This window comes from Gymnoscopelus microlampas, assembly GCF_963454915.1.
Source record: "Gymnoscopelus microlampas genome assembly, chromosome: 14".
Lineage (NCBI taxonomy): Eukaryota > Metazoa > Chordata > Actinopteri > Myctophiformes > Myctophidae > Gymnoscopelus > Gymnoscopelus microlampas.
The window spans coordinates 51,410,740-51,428,281 of record NC_139951.1 but is presented as its reverse complement, the minus strand read 5'-3'; the positions used below and the strand labels follow the sequence as shown (position 1 = coordinate 51,428,281).

The following is a 17,542-nucleotide window of genomic DNA, read 5'->3' as shown; positions in this document are numbered from 1 at the left end:
GTAACTCACATACCCTACATTTAACAATATGGGTGTATAGAACCTGTTTTGAATCTCAAATAATAATAATAATAACTTGGATTTATATAGCGCCTTTCAGAAACCCAAGGACGCTTTACAGTAGGGCATTAACAGAATAATCGAATATTCGAATATTCGACTATCAAACCGACTATTCGACTATCAAACCACTATTCGATTATTCGATAAAAAAAAAAAAATTAAAAAAAAAGTTTTTTTTTTTTTTTTTTTTTGATTTTTTTTTTTTTAGTGGCTTTTCTGCAGCAGACACGCAGCTGTGAGCTCTGGTGTGACGTCAACTCGCATTCCTTGAGTCCAGTCATCAATGTCATTGAAAAAAAAAAAAAAAAAAAAACTTTTTATTTTTTTTATTTTTTATTTTTTTATTATTTTATTTTTTATAATCAAATCGATTAATCGAATATTCGAATACTTATAGGTCGAATAATTCGAATACTAAAAATCACTATTCGTGAATGCCCTACTTTACAGTACACACAATAAACACATTAATTGCCAAAAGCTTGAGTAAATAAGTGTCTCTTCAGTGCGGACTTAAAGGAGTACAGTGTTTGCATCAGGCGGATCTCAAATAGTGTCGTTTTGTGGTGTCTTACCCTCTGGTAACATTCTGGCAGGGTATAGTGTTATATAGGGTGGTGTCAGGGTATATTCTTGTGGTGCTAGGGTTAAATTCTTACCCTCTGGTAGCATTCAACCAGGGTGTGGAGGTCCCTGCATCAGGATCCTGATCCACTCCCTCAACAATGGATCCACACTGAGGTCAAACACAAAGGTCATAGGTCATAAACCGATGCACACAGTGATATTTACAATCCATTCATTTCACTGTTGCTCTTTTACAACAGTAGAATAATGATCAGATCCTGTGGAACAACGTATTTTGAGATGGGGGTCTGCGGCCAAATACATATCATTTTGGGGGGTCCTTGACATGAAAAGGTTTCATGTCATCATACGTTTCACTGATTTAGATAGAAGACATTTGGCGAATCCCCCAGAATCAAATATTTGAGTTACAAACGTTCCCCTACAAAAATATATATACATACAAAGATTTGCACACATTTTCATGATTCTAAAGGGGTTAAGTGTGCACGCGCACGCGCACACACACACACACACACACACACACACACACACACACACACACACACACACACACACACACACAGTAACCCTACGCTAAAAACGCCTTCTAAATCCTAACCTACATTTTCAGAAAATCTTCCTAATTTTCCCAAAAATTTAAACAAAAATCCTGTTGCTATGTACATACAGTACATAGCAACATCTAAAATGACACAGATGCTTTTCACGGTTTTAATGGGTTAACCACTTGAACCCTATTTAGCATCCCTATTCTGGTCGAAACATTCACCGTAAAATAGCCGATCTACAAGCTCACAACGCATCCCAGACATTTGGTGTAGAGGGGAAAATGAACAGCACAGAGCCAAACTGTCAAGTTTTGTAAGTATTGAGAGTTTAAGTGGTTAAATGTCTGAAAATACACTAATACATTAACATGAATGCAACACAACACTGATGACAGTGCTGTCAAACAAGTCTATGAAGCTATCTGTGAAAGTTTGATCTGCCACACAATTTCATCTGTACATTGAATATAGGATACCAGGTAAACAATGAACCTAGTATCTTCACTCTAATGTTCCTCCCCGGTATCAGTCTGAACTTCGGCCCATAGGGAGCGAGTAGGAGAAATCAGAAAATGATTTTGATGCTTTTCACTGCAGTTGAAACGCAGTCACTGATTGGCCCGATCATTTTCTGATTTATCATACTCGCTCCCGAAGTCCAGACTGATGCAGGGAGGAACGTGAGAGTAAATCCACGTTATCAGTCTGGCCAATGCCAGGCTAGTGTTAGTGTGGTGTCAGGGTATATTTTTGTGGTGTTAGGGTGGTGTCAGGGCATATATTCTTGTGGTGCTAGGGTTAAATTCTTACCCTCTGGTAGCATTCAATCAGGGTGTGCATGGTCTATAGAAGGTGGAGTTCCCTGCATCAGGATCCTGATCCACTCCGTCAAGAATGGATCCACACTGAGGTCAAACACAAAGGACATGGGTCACAAACTGATGCACACAGTGATATTTATAATCCATTAATTTCACTGTTGCTCTTTTAACAGTAGAATACAGCCATAGACAGAGCAGCCAGAGCGGTCACACTGGGGCTTGTGGGGTGGTGGGGAAGGTTATTGTAGTTTAGCGCTCACCTGTGGTATGTTGGGTCAACTACGGCCCTTTGTGAGTGATTCAGATTGCACCTCTAATCTACAACTGTGTTCAAAGAAGTTAACAGTGGTGGAAAGTAACTAAGTACTTCAGTACTGTACTCAAGTAAAACTTTTAGGTATTTATTCTATTCTATTCTGGTGGAAACATTCGCCGTAAAACAGCCGATCTACAAGCTCACAACGCATCACAGAGATTTGGTGTAGAGGGAAAAATGAACAGAACCAAGTACAGAGCCAAAGGTCAAGTTTTCTAAGTATTGAGGGTTTAAGTGGTTAAATGTCTGAAAATACACATTAACATGAATGCAACACAACACTGATGACAGTGCTGTCAAACAAGGCTATGAAGCTATCTGTGAAATCTATGAGAAGGTTTGATCTGCCACACAATGTTATCTGTACATTGAAACTATAGGATTCCAGGTAAACAATGAACCTTGTATCTGTCTAAATATCATGCTATCTAAATTAACATTTTTAACATTGTGGTCAAGAAAAAACAAGCCTAAGTAACAAACACATGAGAACAAATGACCAGGGTGTGTCTGCATGGTCGTCATATCTAGGTCAGTCACTATACTGTAGCATCAATGGAGCAGAATGTGAAGGGTCTCACGCTCTTTTCTCCTCCAGGCTAGAGTGTTAGTCCAGTGGTTCTCAACCTTTTCAGCCCGTGACCCCCCAAAATAATAATATTTCTGGGGACCCCCACCCTTTGGAATTGTAGGAGTTACTTCTTTCTTATATTATTTGACAATTTGGCCAATGTTTGACAAGTTTTCATAGTATAGTTTGTTTTTGATGGAGTAATGGTCTTTTTCTTTCTTTCTTTTTTTGCAGGTATTAAACTAGCTGGGGACCCCGAGAACCACTGTGTTAGTCGACCAGCCACAGCCCACTTTGTAGTTACTAATGTAAGCTGGTTATGGTGGAAATAATGACTGAAGGAGTATGGGGAAAGTGAAGTGCTTGAAGGGCTGAGGCTCAGTCTGAAGAGGTGAGTCTTCAGATTATGACGGAACATTGGAAGTGCAGACTAGCAACATCTAAAATGACACATATGCTTTTCACGGTTTTAATGGGTTAACCACTTGAACCCTATTTAGCATCCCTATTCTGGTCGAAACATTCACCGTAAAATAGCTGATCTACAAGCTCACAACGCATCCCAGACATTTGGTGTAGAGGGTAAAATGAACAGCACAGAGCCAAACTGTCAAGTTTTGTAAGTATTGAGAGTTTAAGTGGTTAAATGTCTGAAAATACACTAATACATTAACATGAATGCAACAAAACACTGATGACAGTGCTGTCAAACAAGTCTATGAAGCTATCTGTGAAAGTTTGATCTGCCACACAATTTTATCTGTACATTGAAACTATAGGATACCAGGTAAACAAAGAACCTAGTATCTTTACTCTAACGTTCCTCCCCGGTATCAGTCTGAACTTCGGCCCATAGGGAGCGAGTAGGAGAAATCAGAAAATGATTTTGATGCTTTTCACTGTTGTACGGACAGCAGTTGAAACGCAGTCACTGATTGGCCCGATCATTTTCTGATTTCTCATACTCGCTCCCGAAGTCCAGACTGATGCAGGGAGGAACGTGAGAGTGAATCCACGTTATCAGTCTGGCCAATGCCATGCTAGTGTTAGGGTGGTGTCAGGGTATATTTTTGTGGTGTTAGGGTGGTGTCAGGGTATATATTCTTGTGGTGCTAGGGTTAAATTCTTACCCTCTGGTAGCATTCAATCAGGGTGTGCATGGTCTATAGAAGGTGGAGTTCCCTGCATCAGGATCCTGATCCACTCCCTCAAGAATGGATCCACACTGAGGTCAAACACAAAGGACATGGGTCACAAACTGATGCACACAGTGATATTTATAATCAGTAGTCACTAGTCACTAGTCCACAGATGCTTTGACTAATGGACAGCATACAAATGCAATAAATCACAATAATAATTTAAAAAAAAAGGAAAACAATGACCGTTTCCATTTGCAAGGGCCAGGAGTGAACTATTGGCCATTTGACTGCATGGTTAAACTAGGTTATACACTTGTTATTCTACAAGGCACAGAACTTCAAGAAATGTTAGGTTTGGAAACGCACGCCTGGTCGCTGTCCATCACTACACAAGTTGGCAGAGACTTATCCAGACATTGGCATGTAGCCTTTGAGTGCAAAACACGCTCTGTGAAACCAGCTTCACTCTTTATTAGTGATGAGTGTTTGAACCACTTTCAACCTGGTGTCCCTATTTTGGGCACGTCATTATAGGTGCAAATTGTCAAAAAAAAAATATTTATAATTTTTAAAGTGAAAATGGAAGTCGTTTTCTTTATTCATTGTGTGATAAGTACATAGGGGTTCAATGACTTAAACCCTATATACTTAGATGGGTGTGCAAGGGGTCTGTAATTGGCCCCGTCCTTTTCTATCACTCATCAATCTCTGCCGATCTACAAGCTCACACAATGCCTCGTGACGTGTAGTGAGACGATTTTTGTTTTCACTGAATGTTTGCCTATTACGACAAGCCCCGAATAGGGACGCTAGGATTCATGTGGTTGAACTGGCTAAATGCAGAGCTATACTAATCAAACAGGAATACAGCAAAAACACAGAACAGAGCATAATGGCAACAAGGTGAAGAATGAAGTCATTGTCAAATACCGCCAGGAGACGTCAACATTCAAAGGGGACCTACTGACCTACTGACCTACTGACCTACTGACCGACAGAGTTGGTCCCCCCGCCACCGCTCACTATGTTGACCGGCTTCAGGTAGGAGGAGTTGTGGGTGGAGGCAGAAGCATTGGAGGAGGAGGTGCCCAGGGACGAAGAGGTGGTGCTGGAGCTGCCCAGGCCAGAGGAGGGGGTCTTACTGGAGGAGGAGGAGGTCTGGGTGAAGGGATGGGTTTCCCCAGCTTGGTGTGAAGCTTCACCACCTGGGGAACGGAGCAGAGCAACACGTTTGAGGGTTTGTTTTCCAAACAACAATGCTCTCATATCATAAATCTCATATTTGGGAACACACATGTTGACATCTTTGTTATAATTGCCAAAACACGTCAAAGCTAAAGTTCCCCTTATGACTTATGAAGCTGTAAAAGGATTGGCTTATGTCTTTATTAAACCAGATATGCAAATATGTTCTGTTTTTTTTGTCCTTCCAAACACCTGAACCAAGCATAGAACTTGCGTACCGGTCAAATATGCATACATCTGTGCCAAATATACACAGTATAGAGACAAGTACACAACGTCCAGTAAGCCTGCCTGTGTGTGGGCGTGTGTATATTGAATGAGGGTTAATATCTTTTGTGACCGTTTACAATCCATTATGTTCCTAAATAATGTGTTTATCGGTGTCAGCCAGGGGTCTATAATGGGCCCCCTCCTTTTTTACCCCTTTACAAATATCTACAATCTCACAGTGCGACACGTTGAAAGATTGTAGATTAATGTAGTTAACCACATTAATCCTGGCTTACCCATTTTGGGCATGCCATTATAGCCAAAGGTTTAAAGACTTAAAAAATATATTTATCAAAGTTCTCAAATTTTGAAAAATAGTCAATGTATAAAACTTCATAAGACAAGCTGTGAGCTTGTATCCAAATGGACCCTAATGCAGTGGTGGGGTCCAGGGACCCTCAGGGTTCCTTGAGGTGGTTCCAAATAGACACATACAGGTCTGGAACTTTTGAGAGTGTACAAATGGAACCAAATGGACCCGTACAGGTCCATTTGGTTCCATTTGTACACTCTCAGAGTTATGAGGGGTCATTGAAATTAAAAAGTTTGAGCACCACTGGCCTAATGCACACCAAACTGGAGGTCATCAAAGTTTTTAAAAAGCTTTGAGAATGACAGCTCTCGGAGGACTTTTCTTCACCATGACGAGTCCAGTCAGTGGCGAGTTGAACGTACCTGTCTGATAGTAGGACTCTGCCACTGTGGGCTGGGGCTGTGCTGCGGCCACAGCTGATGTAGCGATGGGCTGCTGGTAGTATTGCTTGGGGTCATAAGCGACAGCCGGGGCTGTAGACCGCACATACGAATATGTGTCCTAATAGAAATGTGTATGTGTGTTTGTGTGTGCGCGCGCATATGCACCCATGTCATGGAAGGCCTTGAGAGCTTCGCTGGTGTCCAACACTCGGAGGATGAACCAAAGTAGAGGTTCAGAGAGCTGACAGGTGGAAAGAGAACCCTAGGAAAATGGAAAATGAAATACACCACTTTTTAATACAGCCAAAACCCACTGAATTTGTCATAAATTCAATTTTAACCTCCATGAATTAGCATGTGCTAGGAAAATGTGTTGAGCATGCATGTTCTTTTTTCCTGCAATGTCCCACTTAACACTCATGAAGCTAAACACGTTTTACCCCTGAGATTAGGTAAAACAGGTCAATGTCATTTGTCATTTTGACAAACCACAAGGAACGTTTATCAGAAAGTGCAAACTATTTTCCAGAGCATCTGTGATGCATGTAAACCCCAAGCTGCCTTCAACGTGTGCTCTTTCCTCACCTGTCTGCCCATGTAGCCACAGGCCATGTATGTGAGTATGGGCTGCAACATGACCTGGACCGAGGTGGCCCTCTTGCTGAGAGTTGTGAGGATGGTGAACAGGCCGTCGCCCACGGAGATGGCATCTAGACCACCGTGGAAGTTCTCGTGTTTGGTCAGGTGAAGACCACTGGCTCCTACAGAGGGAAAACAACCACCATCAACTGAGCCAGTTTATTAATGAGATTTGAACACATGCAGTAATGGTTTCCGATACAGAAGGCAGCAACATGATCAAGTTAAGTCCTCACAGAGTTGTCTTGCTTTTCTTCAGCTTGTTAACGCGTAACTAGAAAGTTCATCATTTCAAACCGGAAGCAATGCAGTCAGATGGAAAAATAAATAATTGACTTTGACAAAAGACACTTGTCACATTGTAACAGGGTTTCTACACTTGGGTTCACCTTAAAGGCTTATTAGTATTCCTTATTTATGCCAATGCATTCCATCAGCCGGTTAATGGCCTAGCTTGTGGCTAGTGGTATAATTATAATAATTGTTTTATGGAGTCTTAGGGCAGGACAAATGGCATAACACTTTCCGCATAAAGGGGCCAGGTATCCAGGAGGGGCCAGATCCAGGACCATTTTAAATACTTTATATATGGACACAAAAACAATGTCTAGGCTTTATGTGGATGGTGTTAATACTTGTGGTAAAGACGACTCCTGCTTCAAAACAGAGACCCTAGGATTACAAGCACTTACTCCATGGACCAAAGTATGTCCATGGATGATGGCAGTGAAACACATAAGTTGTCACTACACAGAACACCATGACAAGACACTCGTACCTCTCATTGGACAGGATGTGCATGAGCTTGAGCAGGAACTCGCTGAACATCTGCGGGCAGGTGGATGACAGGTGCACCTGCAGTCGGGTGAGGAACTCCTGCATGGCCTGGGTGGCAGTGGGGCCCACCTGGGAGCTGTGCTGGCTGGTTCCGTGGGGGTTGCTGCCGGAGAGGAAGCGAACCAGGACATGCACCAGTGTGGGGTCGGACACCATCTGCTGAGCCGTGCTTTCCTGACCACCCAGCCCATTGCTGGAGGCTGCAAAAAACCAAGGAAGTCAGCAGTATCTTACGTAGGGAACCAAGGGGGTAATTTATTAATTCATTCATCATACACATACAAAATGGTAAGGTTGAAAACAACAACACTGACTTAATTCAGATTAGATATATATAAACCTCTTTCTAAAAAAAACATACCAAGTGTTGAGTACTGACCACAGGCCGGCATGTTCGTCATGAGGGTGAGCGAGTGAAGAACCAGACACCAGGTCCTCAGGGAAGTGTTGGGATACCAAGCCAGCACGGTAAGGAAACTGCTGATGGAGGCTGAATACACATACACATGCAGTAAAATCCTGGTTGTTAATATTACTCTGATAGTGTACAAATGTTTTTTGCCTTTAAAATTAAGATAGCTTTTATGGTCTTTCAGTACATTTTTCCCGAATAATAATACAATATTCAAAGAATAGTATGTTGTGCGTGTATTAAAGACGGCCAGCTTGCCAAATCAAGATTTACTGCTGGGGGTTAAGTCATCTTGCTACACAGCATGCTTTCTAACACTGAAAGCCTTTTCTCGTCTCTCCCATAAATCAGTTTTTTCACTAGCAAGCCGGAGAAGATAAAACCTGTTTCCACACAGTACTTTATTTTTTTTTTCCACTAGAGGAATCACTGTAGGTCAAAACTTTACACGTTTGAATAGATTATTTTCTCTCTTTTTTTTTCATTTTATGCTTTATTTCAGAGGCAGACAGGGAGGAGAGAAATGCAAGACAAGATGGGGGATTCAGATTCAAACCCATATCCTCACGCTCCCTAGGAGCATAATTATCCTGCACTAACTGGCTGAGTCACCAGGCACCCTCAGAAAAGTACATACAGCATTATGATGAACACTGACCTTGGTTGAGTGGGATGGCGGGCACTCGGCTGGCATTGAACATGAATATGTCAGAGCCGCTCTCTTCTGTGCCATTGGAGCAGGAGTTGAGGCTGAGGGTCAGCCACAGCTGCAGAAGGGACTCCAACTAAAGCACAAAACACCTCATCAGTGGGATGGAAACACACCAAATGTGTAAATAAATGCAACTGATGGTGACCTTGTAAGCCTTTGAGGTCAGTTTTAATCTAAGCCTGTAGAAGTGGTATTGAATTCAGGGAGTTTATAGTACAGCTAATTGAAAACGGACGAACGTTTCATGAACCCATGGAAAAACACAGACACATAGGGTAAGGGGCACATTACATTACCGCCACTGTTTCCCAAATACCAAGCTGTGGAGTGTCGAAAGGGAATGGGTGGACAAGGACAGAGTGACATGCCGTAACGCATCATAACTCTCTAACCTTTTGCATGTGTGTTTTGATTGCACAGTATCTGCTGTAATGTAGCCATGCTGAATGGCAAAGATTGATATTTGTTCCGTCTCCTCCTGCCCTGAAACCAGGTTCAACTTGTATTTATTGTTTAGTTTTTAGCGGTGCCAACCGCTCTATATCTGACTTTGTCTGTGTGTCCGTGTGTCCGGGTGTCCGTGTGTCTGTCGGGGTGTGTGTCCAATAAACAAACATTGATGACAACATCAATACCGGGCTCATCAAAGGCACCGCTTCCTTCACACAGGGTGTGATTTTTGAGTGGTGCCAACCACTCCTATATCTGACTTTGTCTGTGTGTCCGTGTGTCCGGGTGTGTCTGTCCGGGTGTGTGTCCAATAAACAAACATTGATGACAACATCAATACGGGGCTCATCAAAGGCACCACTCTCTTCACTTTTTCTAACTAGGTAGTGGTACTGCATTCTGACCTGCACATGGTGGACCTGCAGCATGGAGAACAGTTTGTTGAAGCAAGCGCTCAGCATGGGGATAGAAGAGGCCTGCACCATCAAGCTGCTGACTGGAGGAGAGGATCCTCCCCCTTGCAGCCCCCTCAGCAGGGAGTCATCTGTCCCGTTGGAGGCCTGGGCCACTGGGGACAGGGGGTGGAGAGAAGAGACACACACACGTCATGTCATCTGGTTTGACTACCAGGAAGAACCTACAATGACTATCATTGATCGCTAATGTTGTACACCAATAGTACCTATTCTGAACCTAAATCAAAAAGGTGCAAGTTATTTCGTAGTGTAAAACACTGATAAGAAAAGGGTGATTAATGTAGATTTTTTTGTCCTATGATTCAAGATTTACTTTATTATCCGTTAAAAACAAGTTACAAACCAATCAATTAATGTATTAAGATTTTAATATTTGCTGCTGCTTCCCTGCTCCGTATGTGTGTGTACCTGTAGGTGAAGTTGAAGTGAGGGCTTGTAGGATGGAGTCGGCCTGCAGAGTGGCCATCATTTTGAGCATCAGCTCTGCTTGCTGTTCCAGCCCCACTTCCAGGCGGGCATCCAATGCTGTCAAGAGCAAAGACGGGAAAAGGCCAAAGATTACTACCAGGATTTACCAGATCCTATTGAACTGCTAAACCACTTCTAGCAAGAAATTGAACACTGTTAAATTCTTCATCCTTAACAATGCCAACAATCAGGCAGTGGCTCTAGGGGTAGAGCAGCTGTCTTGGAACTGGAAAGTTCTCGGTTCAATCGAGTTAAGGGATCCATATCAAACATGCAGAATTTGCAGACACTGTTGTAACAAGTGATACCTGCTAAATTGGATCATGACATTTATTGAGTGCAATAAATGTGGGCATCGCTCAGTAAATGAGAATTTCATACTGTATCTGAGGTTAATGTCCATATCAGCTTATAATGGGCGCCAGCTTAAAGATAGCAGTGAAATTGCAAAGAGAGCCTCGTCATTACACTGCAAGAGTAAACATTTTTAATCAAGACAGTGCTAATGGCACCTCGTCTGGTCACAGCCATGATAATGAAGATTTGACACAAAATGTCCTTCAGCTTGTAGATCTGCAATTTTCGGCTAATGTTCCCCCCAGAATGTGTGTGTGTGTGTGTGTGTGTGTGTGTGTGTGTGTGTGTGAGAGATGCGCAACGAGTGAGCGGCGGGGGCAAGGGGGGGGGGGGGGGGGGGGGGGGGGGGGGGGGGCGGTGTTTTCGGCACATGTGGAGGAGGCGGACCATGTATACGTCACGGGAGAAGGGGAAAAAAACAAAAACAAGTGTACACGTGATGCGGAAATCTGCCGCGGAGGAGCTGTTGAGAGTGGTCGAGGATACACTTGATGTACACTCGCTCAATGCGGAAGTGGAGAGCCTCCTCCACTCGACTCCACTCGCCTCCTCCAAGACGCACATGAACAATTGGACCGCGACTACTTCCGGTTCGAAGTCGGAGTGACCGAGTGGGAGTGAGCGAGTGGCCGAGATTTTCGGTATTGCAATTTGGCTCATGACTCATAGGGTTACACTAGCCCCTGTTTACCTTTTTTGTATTTGGGAAGGCGGTATCCAGGGTCCCTTGTCGGTTAAAGCACTCTCTCTCGTAGTCGCGGGTACCACTGTCTCGTCTCGGGCTAATAGCTCGTCGCTTAGAAGTTGCAGAGATTTCTCAAAGGTACCAAAAAAAGCAATACTAGCGCGCGGTTAATCTGCATTAATGCGCTCGGATCGGCGATGCCGTTTAACATTTTTAATAATTTAGTAAAACTTAAGCTCCTCTCTCACACTCTGCTCCACTTCCCATGTCCCGCCTCCCCGCGGTGACTGACAAGCTGCGCGTCCTACGCATACCTCTATGGTCCTACGGTACTGCCTCTGATTGGCGAGCTCCTACATGCTTGCTTGACAACACAGGTGTGTGTGTGTGTGTGTGTGTGTGTGTGTGTGTGTGTGTGTGTGTGTGTGTGTGTGTGTGTGTGTGTGTGTGTGTGTGTGTACTCACAGAGGGGTGTGTGCTGTTGTTATTCAGGTGGTCTTGTCTCAGGGGGCTCAGAGCGAGGTCCATCGTCACCCTGTCTGTGTTTACAACCTGAGGAAACACAGGACAATGTAGTCACTTATCAGATGCTCTTTATCTAGACCAGGGGTGATGCAACTTTGATGACCTAATGTTTGCTATTGGAATCCTGAAAAGTATCATTTTTATTTCATTTCAAATGCATTTAGTTATACTTATGTTAACTTTATGAACTTAAATACAAATACATTGGACATAAAAAAGACAATAGAATGTTAATACTAGTCATTAAGCTACTAATATAGACTGAAGTCATTAAAGCGGGTCATGTTTGCATGTTTGGAATCAAAACACAAGAAGAAAAGAGGTGGGAAAAGTGTCATTTGGTTTTAATGAGCATGTGTAAATGTGCGTTAGACTGGTGTTTTATGTACTTACATAGCCCAAATTTCCCTGGGGATCGGCCAGGTATGGGAATAAGGCAGTGATGCCCTTTGCATAGTCCTCTTTAACACGCCTTGAAGGACTCGTCCTACAGTACACACACACACACACACACACACACACACACACACACACACACGTATGAGATCCAAACAAAAGTATTGCTGTGCCGCTGCCTTCTGCAAAAAGGAGGATTTTGGCCTGCACCAAGTACAACCAAAATTGTGTATTGGGTGCATAATTTTTAGATGACAACATACCCATGTTCACTTGCCATGTGTGCAACCAATATCTTCACCATGTCGCGTCTTCTGGTATCCGGCTTTTTGTCCGAGCATACTCGGTAAGGATCCTCTCTCCGCCAGGTCTGTCCTTCAGAATTTTTTCAACCATCTAAGTGGAAGTAAAAAAAAGGGAGACACAGGGATAGACAGTAATATTTTAAAGCACTGGTCAGGGTTCCCACACATTTTTACCTGGTCATTTTCAAAACTTTTCCATAACTTTTTCACCCTATTTCCAGGCCTATATCAATCGTATGGTGGCAATAATGAGGCTCTTACTCCATCAATGCCCCAAGACAGACCTCGAGCAAAGGCGTCACATGACAGAACAGATCTACAAGCTAACAACGTTTGTTCTTAGCTTGTAGATGTATTATTTTTGTTACGTGATGTTCTGTATAATAGGCAGCTCTCACGCAGCACTGCATTTTACCATGTTACATATTTCATGAAATGTTAGACATGTTTTTTATGAACAAAATCAATAGCCAAAAACTATGTATATCCAAACATCTTCCAAAACATTTGATGAATTCCAAACATTTTCCAGGCCTGGCAGACAGTTTTTCTCATTTCAAAATATATCCAGGAAATTCATGACAGTGGGAATCCTGTTATTAACTGTAAAAGTACACAAAGAAATACATTCCCGGTTGTCAACGGCAAACACTCTAAGAGAAGCTGTATGTGGAATGGTCATTGTGAAAAATATATCAGTGAAAGATTATATCAAAAAGTAGCTTTTTGTTTAATTGAAAAAATATTGTACAGGGTAGATTGGGGTTCCCAGAGATGAAGAATTGACCCCAGAGATGAATTGCATCAAATGGGGGTCTGTGGCCTAGTGCACATAGAAATTAGGGGGGGGGGGGGGGGGTCGTTGAAATTCAAAGGTTTGAGAATCACTGACCCGTACAGACAGTAGAATGGGTGTATGTGTACCTGTGGTCCAAACATGACAGCGGCGGGTGCTCCCATCACGTCCGTTCCGGGCATGCGGCGACGGATCTTCTTGCAGAACTGTCTGATGTCGGAGCAGGAGGTGTCCAGGTCCTTCAGCAGGATGCAGAGGCTGGAGCTCTCCTGACCGGCGGTCAGGAAGGCCCGCAGGCGAGCCGACGCCACTGCCACACAGTCCAGGCCACTCTGGATGAACTGAGACACACCCATGGATTAAAGCAAAATACAATCTCACGACTGAAAAAGGTTTGTATGACCAAGTCGTAATGTGTGATTTGTGAAACAGTCGCAGGCGCATTGAGAGCATAGGTGCGCAACATGATGCCATAGAAGACATGCTGGCTTCTATGGAATACAAATGACTGAAATCAGTCGTGGCGAGAACTTGAATCCATGCACACCAGGCACTTATTCTCTCTCTCCATTCCCCTGTATCTCAGGGGCGCCCACCCTGTAGAGCCTGGTTCTGCCCAAGGTTTCTTCCCAATAACCACATGAACCCTATCGCAAACATTTGATGACGATGTATTTCAGTGTAGAGCGAAAACAGGAGTGGATCTAGAATAGAGTTCTTGGGAATCCAGTCAACTAAGTATAGGGTTTAAGTGGTTAAAAGGAGAGTTTTTTCCTTGCCACTGTTGCCAAATGTTCTCTCAGGGGGGGAAACGTTGGGTGACAGTAGTGAGTAACTTACAGACAAGTAACAAGCATGAATACGTTGAATGCGTATTAATGCAGAACAGGCACATGCACAGTTTTTCCATGGAGAGAGACACACACACAACACACACACACACACACACACACACACACACACACACACACACACACACACACACACACACACACACACACACACACACACACACACACACACACACACACACACACACACACACACACACACACACACACACACACACAAATGTGTGCATGTTTTAAATGCTAGATGGCAGCCTAGAGGTCCTGTATTGTTGTTACCTGGTAGTATTTGATGGCCTTGGTGAGTGGCTCCACTTGAATGGTCTCATCCAGCTGGTCTTTGTGCAGCAGGTCGATGAAGTAGTCCAGAGAGCGCTCGTGGACGCTCATTTCAGAGTACAGCGTGCCCATCCTCTTAAACACCTCCACACTGCAGCCACTCATAGCCCTGGATGAGAGGAGGACATGACAATGGAAGGACAGATAATGTTAGAAGTGGCGAGAGTGGAGAGACCGATAACGTTAAGGTTTTTGTGATACACAGGACGCTCAAAAGTAACGCATTAAGTGTGTTTTCAAACCAGTAGTGCGTTTGCTTTGTTCATATTCAGGGACCAATATGATACAATGTCGCACTTTCCCTTGCAGAAGAACTTGCTATGCTCATCCGTACTCAGAGGGACTATAAGGACGCCGCAGCTATATGCCTCACAGAAACATGGCTGGATGAGGAGATTCCGGATTCCTCGGTGCAACAGGCTGGCTTCACGCTACACCGAGCCGACCGCTCCAAAGTAGACTCGCGCAAACAATGCGGGGGCGGTGATTGTTGTTATATCAACACGAGATGGTGTTCTGACGTTAAAATACTTTAACGTCACGAACCTGCACACCGGAGTTGGAGTGTCTGATGCTCATGTGTAAGCCCTTCTATCGGCCGAGAGAGTTCTCTTCTATCATCCTGTCTGTCGTTTATATCCCACCAGATGCCTCAGCTAGGGATGGGACGATATGAAAATGTCATATCACGATAATGGTGGCCAAAAATATCACGATTACGATATTATCACGATGAATTTGGTCGCGGACCCCCATCTCAAAATATTTTGTTCCATGGACCCCCAGAAGCAAAGATTTGAGTTATTGTTCGCTTTAAAAGAATATATATTTTAAAAAAATAGCAGATCTACAAGCTCATAGCACGGCACTCGGTGCCGCGCTATGAGCTTGTATATCTGCTATTTTTGAATAGTCAACGTGTAAAATAATGCTTTTTAGCTCAAATGAAAAAGTGACACAGACGCTTCCTCAGGTCTTAGTGGGTTAATGCAAGGCAGTTGAAGAGCCACATACATACATACATACAGCCACATATACAATGGCCTCACGACACTGGGTTTCTGTGGTTAGCTGGTTTTCCTCACAGACAGGAGCTCTGTCGCCAGCATTTGGACCACCTGTAACAGTGTAGAAACCACATATACTGCTGCAATACTTTCCAGTGATATGCATTTACTATAAGGATCCATCTTCACAGTTGCTAGACAGTGGACTGGGGGAAACATGACATGTTGCACTGGTTCTTCATGTGTGTGTGTGTGTGTGTGTGTGTGTGTGTGAACATGTGACTTCCCCCTTAAATTCTAGCTACAATCAAAATCACACACCCGTCAGTGGCTGAACATTTCTGCTCTTTTTTTGTCCGTCTGATGCTTCTTTTTGAAGTGATTTCACTCGCCATGCCAGAAACCCACTCCCATCTACTGGATTGTAATACTGTTCCTAAAACACAAGACGAAAAGAGGGGGGAAAAGTGTCATTTGGTTTTAATGAGCATGTGTAAATGTGCGTTAGACTGGTGTTTTATGTACTTACATAGCCCATATTTCCCTGGGGATCGGCCAGGTATGGGAATAAGGCAGTGATGCCCTGTGCATAGTCCTCTTTAACACGCCTTGAAGGACTCGTCCTACAGTACACACACACACACACACACACACACACACACACACACACACACACACACACACACACACACACACACACACACACACACACACACGTATGAGATCCAAACAAAAGTATTGCTGTGCCCCTGCCTTCTGCAAAAAGTGGGATTTTGGCCTGCACCAAGTACAACCAAAATTGCGCATTGGGTGCATAATTTTTAGATGACAACATACCCATGTTCACTTGCCACGTGTGCAACCAATATCTTCACCATGTCGCGTCTTCTGGTATCCGTTAGGCTTTTTATCCGAGCATACTCGGTAATGATCCTCTCTCCGCCAGGTCTGTCCTTCAGAATTTTTTCAACCATCTAAGTGGAAGTAAAAAAAAGGGAGGGGAAACACAGGGATAGACAGTAATATTTTAAAGCACTGGTCCTACAGGCCACTACATTTGGTGGCCAAGTATATTTAAGGTGACAAAAATGTAAACCATGACCGCCCCCCCCCCCAAAAAAAGCAACGCTTACCTGAGCGAGACGAGTCAGGTCAGCTCTGTTTCTTGGAGCAGGACTGATGGTGTCATCCGAGTCCCCGTCATTGTCTGCACCAGAGCTGAGAAAGGAGCTGCTGCTGCTGGCAATGGAATTGCTTGCAGAGGGGCTCACTGAATCTAGCAATAATGTTGACATAACAAGTGTGATTAGCAAGAGAGGAATGTTTGTGGCAAGTGTAATGTAAAAAGCTCACATTAGATACGGAAGGATCCACACACCAACAAAGTTCTTCCTCAGACACTTTCTCTCTTTTACTTACATTGGGCGTATAGAAACAAAGATCATTTCAAAGTACAAAAATATACCTGTGTGACATTTTAGGTTAGCCAGGACTGTATGGATGAGGCTATAAGGCTCCATGTTGATAAGCAACAGAACTCACCTTCAGGATTTGGGTCTTGGGGTGAACAAATCTCCAACACACCAAGGTCTGGTTTCTTCATAAAAAACTGAAACGCCTCCTCGTCAACTTCAGTGTTCAAGTCATCATAGACTTTTAAGTCTGAGGTACTAGGAATTTCAAATTTCTTGGCAACTGAAGACAAAACAAGATTGCACAAGCTTATTGAATAAATCTGTTGTGCAATTGATTTAATTTGTATTAATGTGTCATAAAAATGGATTAAAATAGCCACAGAAAATTCAATCATATGAGGAAGATTGACAGCCCTACTGAAGACATTGAATCACTCTATCCTAAATAAAATGGATTGTGCCTTGTACTGTACACCCAGCATGTTGTTGCATATGACAGTGGTTCTCAATTTTTCATGTCAAGGACCCCCCAAATTGACAATTAGCCCACAGGCCCCCATTTGAAAAGATATGCCAGGGACCCCCATAATAAGACTTTTACGGCTCTAGCAG

The 17,542-nt window shown here is 43.4% G+C and overlaps 2 protein-coding genes and 1 pseudogene across 3 annotated transcripts in view; all 3 read right to left on the bottom strand.

Moving 5' to 3' along the window:
- The window catches only part of LOC311059591, a 65,939-nt pseudogene extending 60,288 nt beyond the window's left edge, over window positions 1-5,651 (bottom strand). The window contains exons 1-2 of the transcript in view: window positions 5,638-5,651; window positions 5,045-5,166 (exon numbers count right to left, since the gene is read on the bottom strand). The product of the transcript in view is annotated as an uncharacterized misc_RNA (transcript). The remainder of the gene's footprint in view (window positions 1-5,044; window positions 5,167-5,637) is intronic.
- The window catches only part of LOC311060426 (zinc finger RNA-binding protein-like), a 110,509-nt gene extending 104,140 nt beyond the window's left edge, over window positions 1-6,369 (bottom strand). The window contains exon 1 of the mRNA XM_084078605.1: window positions 6,243-6,369. The gene's annotated coding sequence lies outside the window, so the exon portion shown is untranslated. The remainder of the gene's footprint in view (window positions 1-6,242) is intronic.
- A 1,161-nt stretch (window positions 6,370-7,530) lies between these two features.
- Window positions 7,531-16,991, bottom strand: LOC311060298 (dual E2 ubiquitin-conjugating enzyme/E3 ubiquitin-protein ligase BIRC6-like; the record flags this gene model as incomplete). The annotated part of the gene is made up of 10 exons (XM_084078432.1): window positions 7,531-7,555; window positions 7,681-7,939; window positions 8,119-8,229; window positions 8,810-8,936; window positions 9,718-9,881; window positions 10,198-10,314; window positions 11,761-11,851; window positions 13,450-13,662; window positions 16,649-16,754; window positions 16,981-16,991. The coding sequence occupies 10 exons, from the start codon at window positions 16,989-16,991 to the stop codon at window positions 7,531-7,533; spliced, it is 1,224 nt and encodes a 407-aa protein (XP_083934558.1).
- Between the last annotated feature and the right edge of the window lie 551 nt (window positions 16,992-17,542).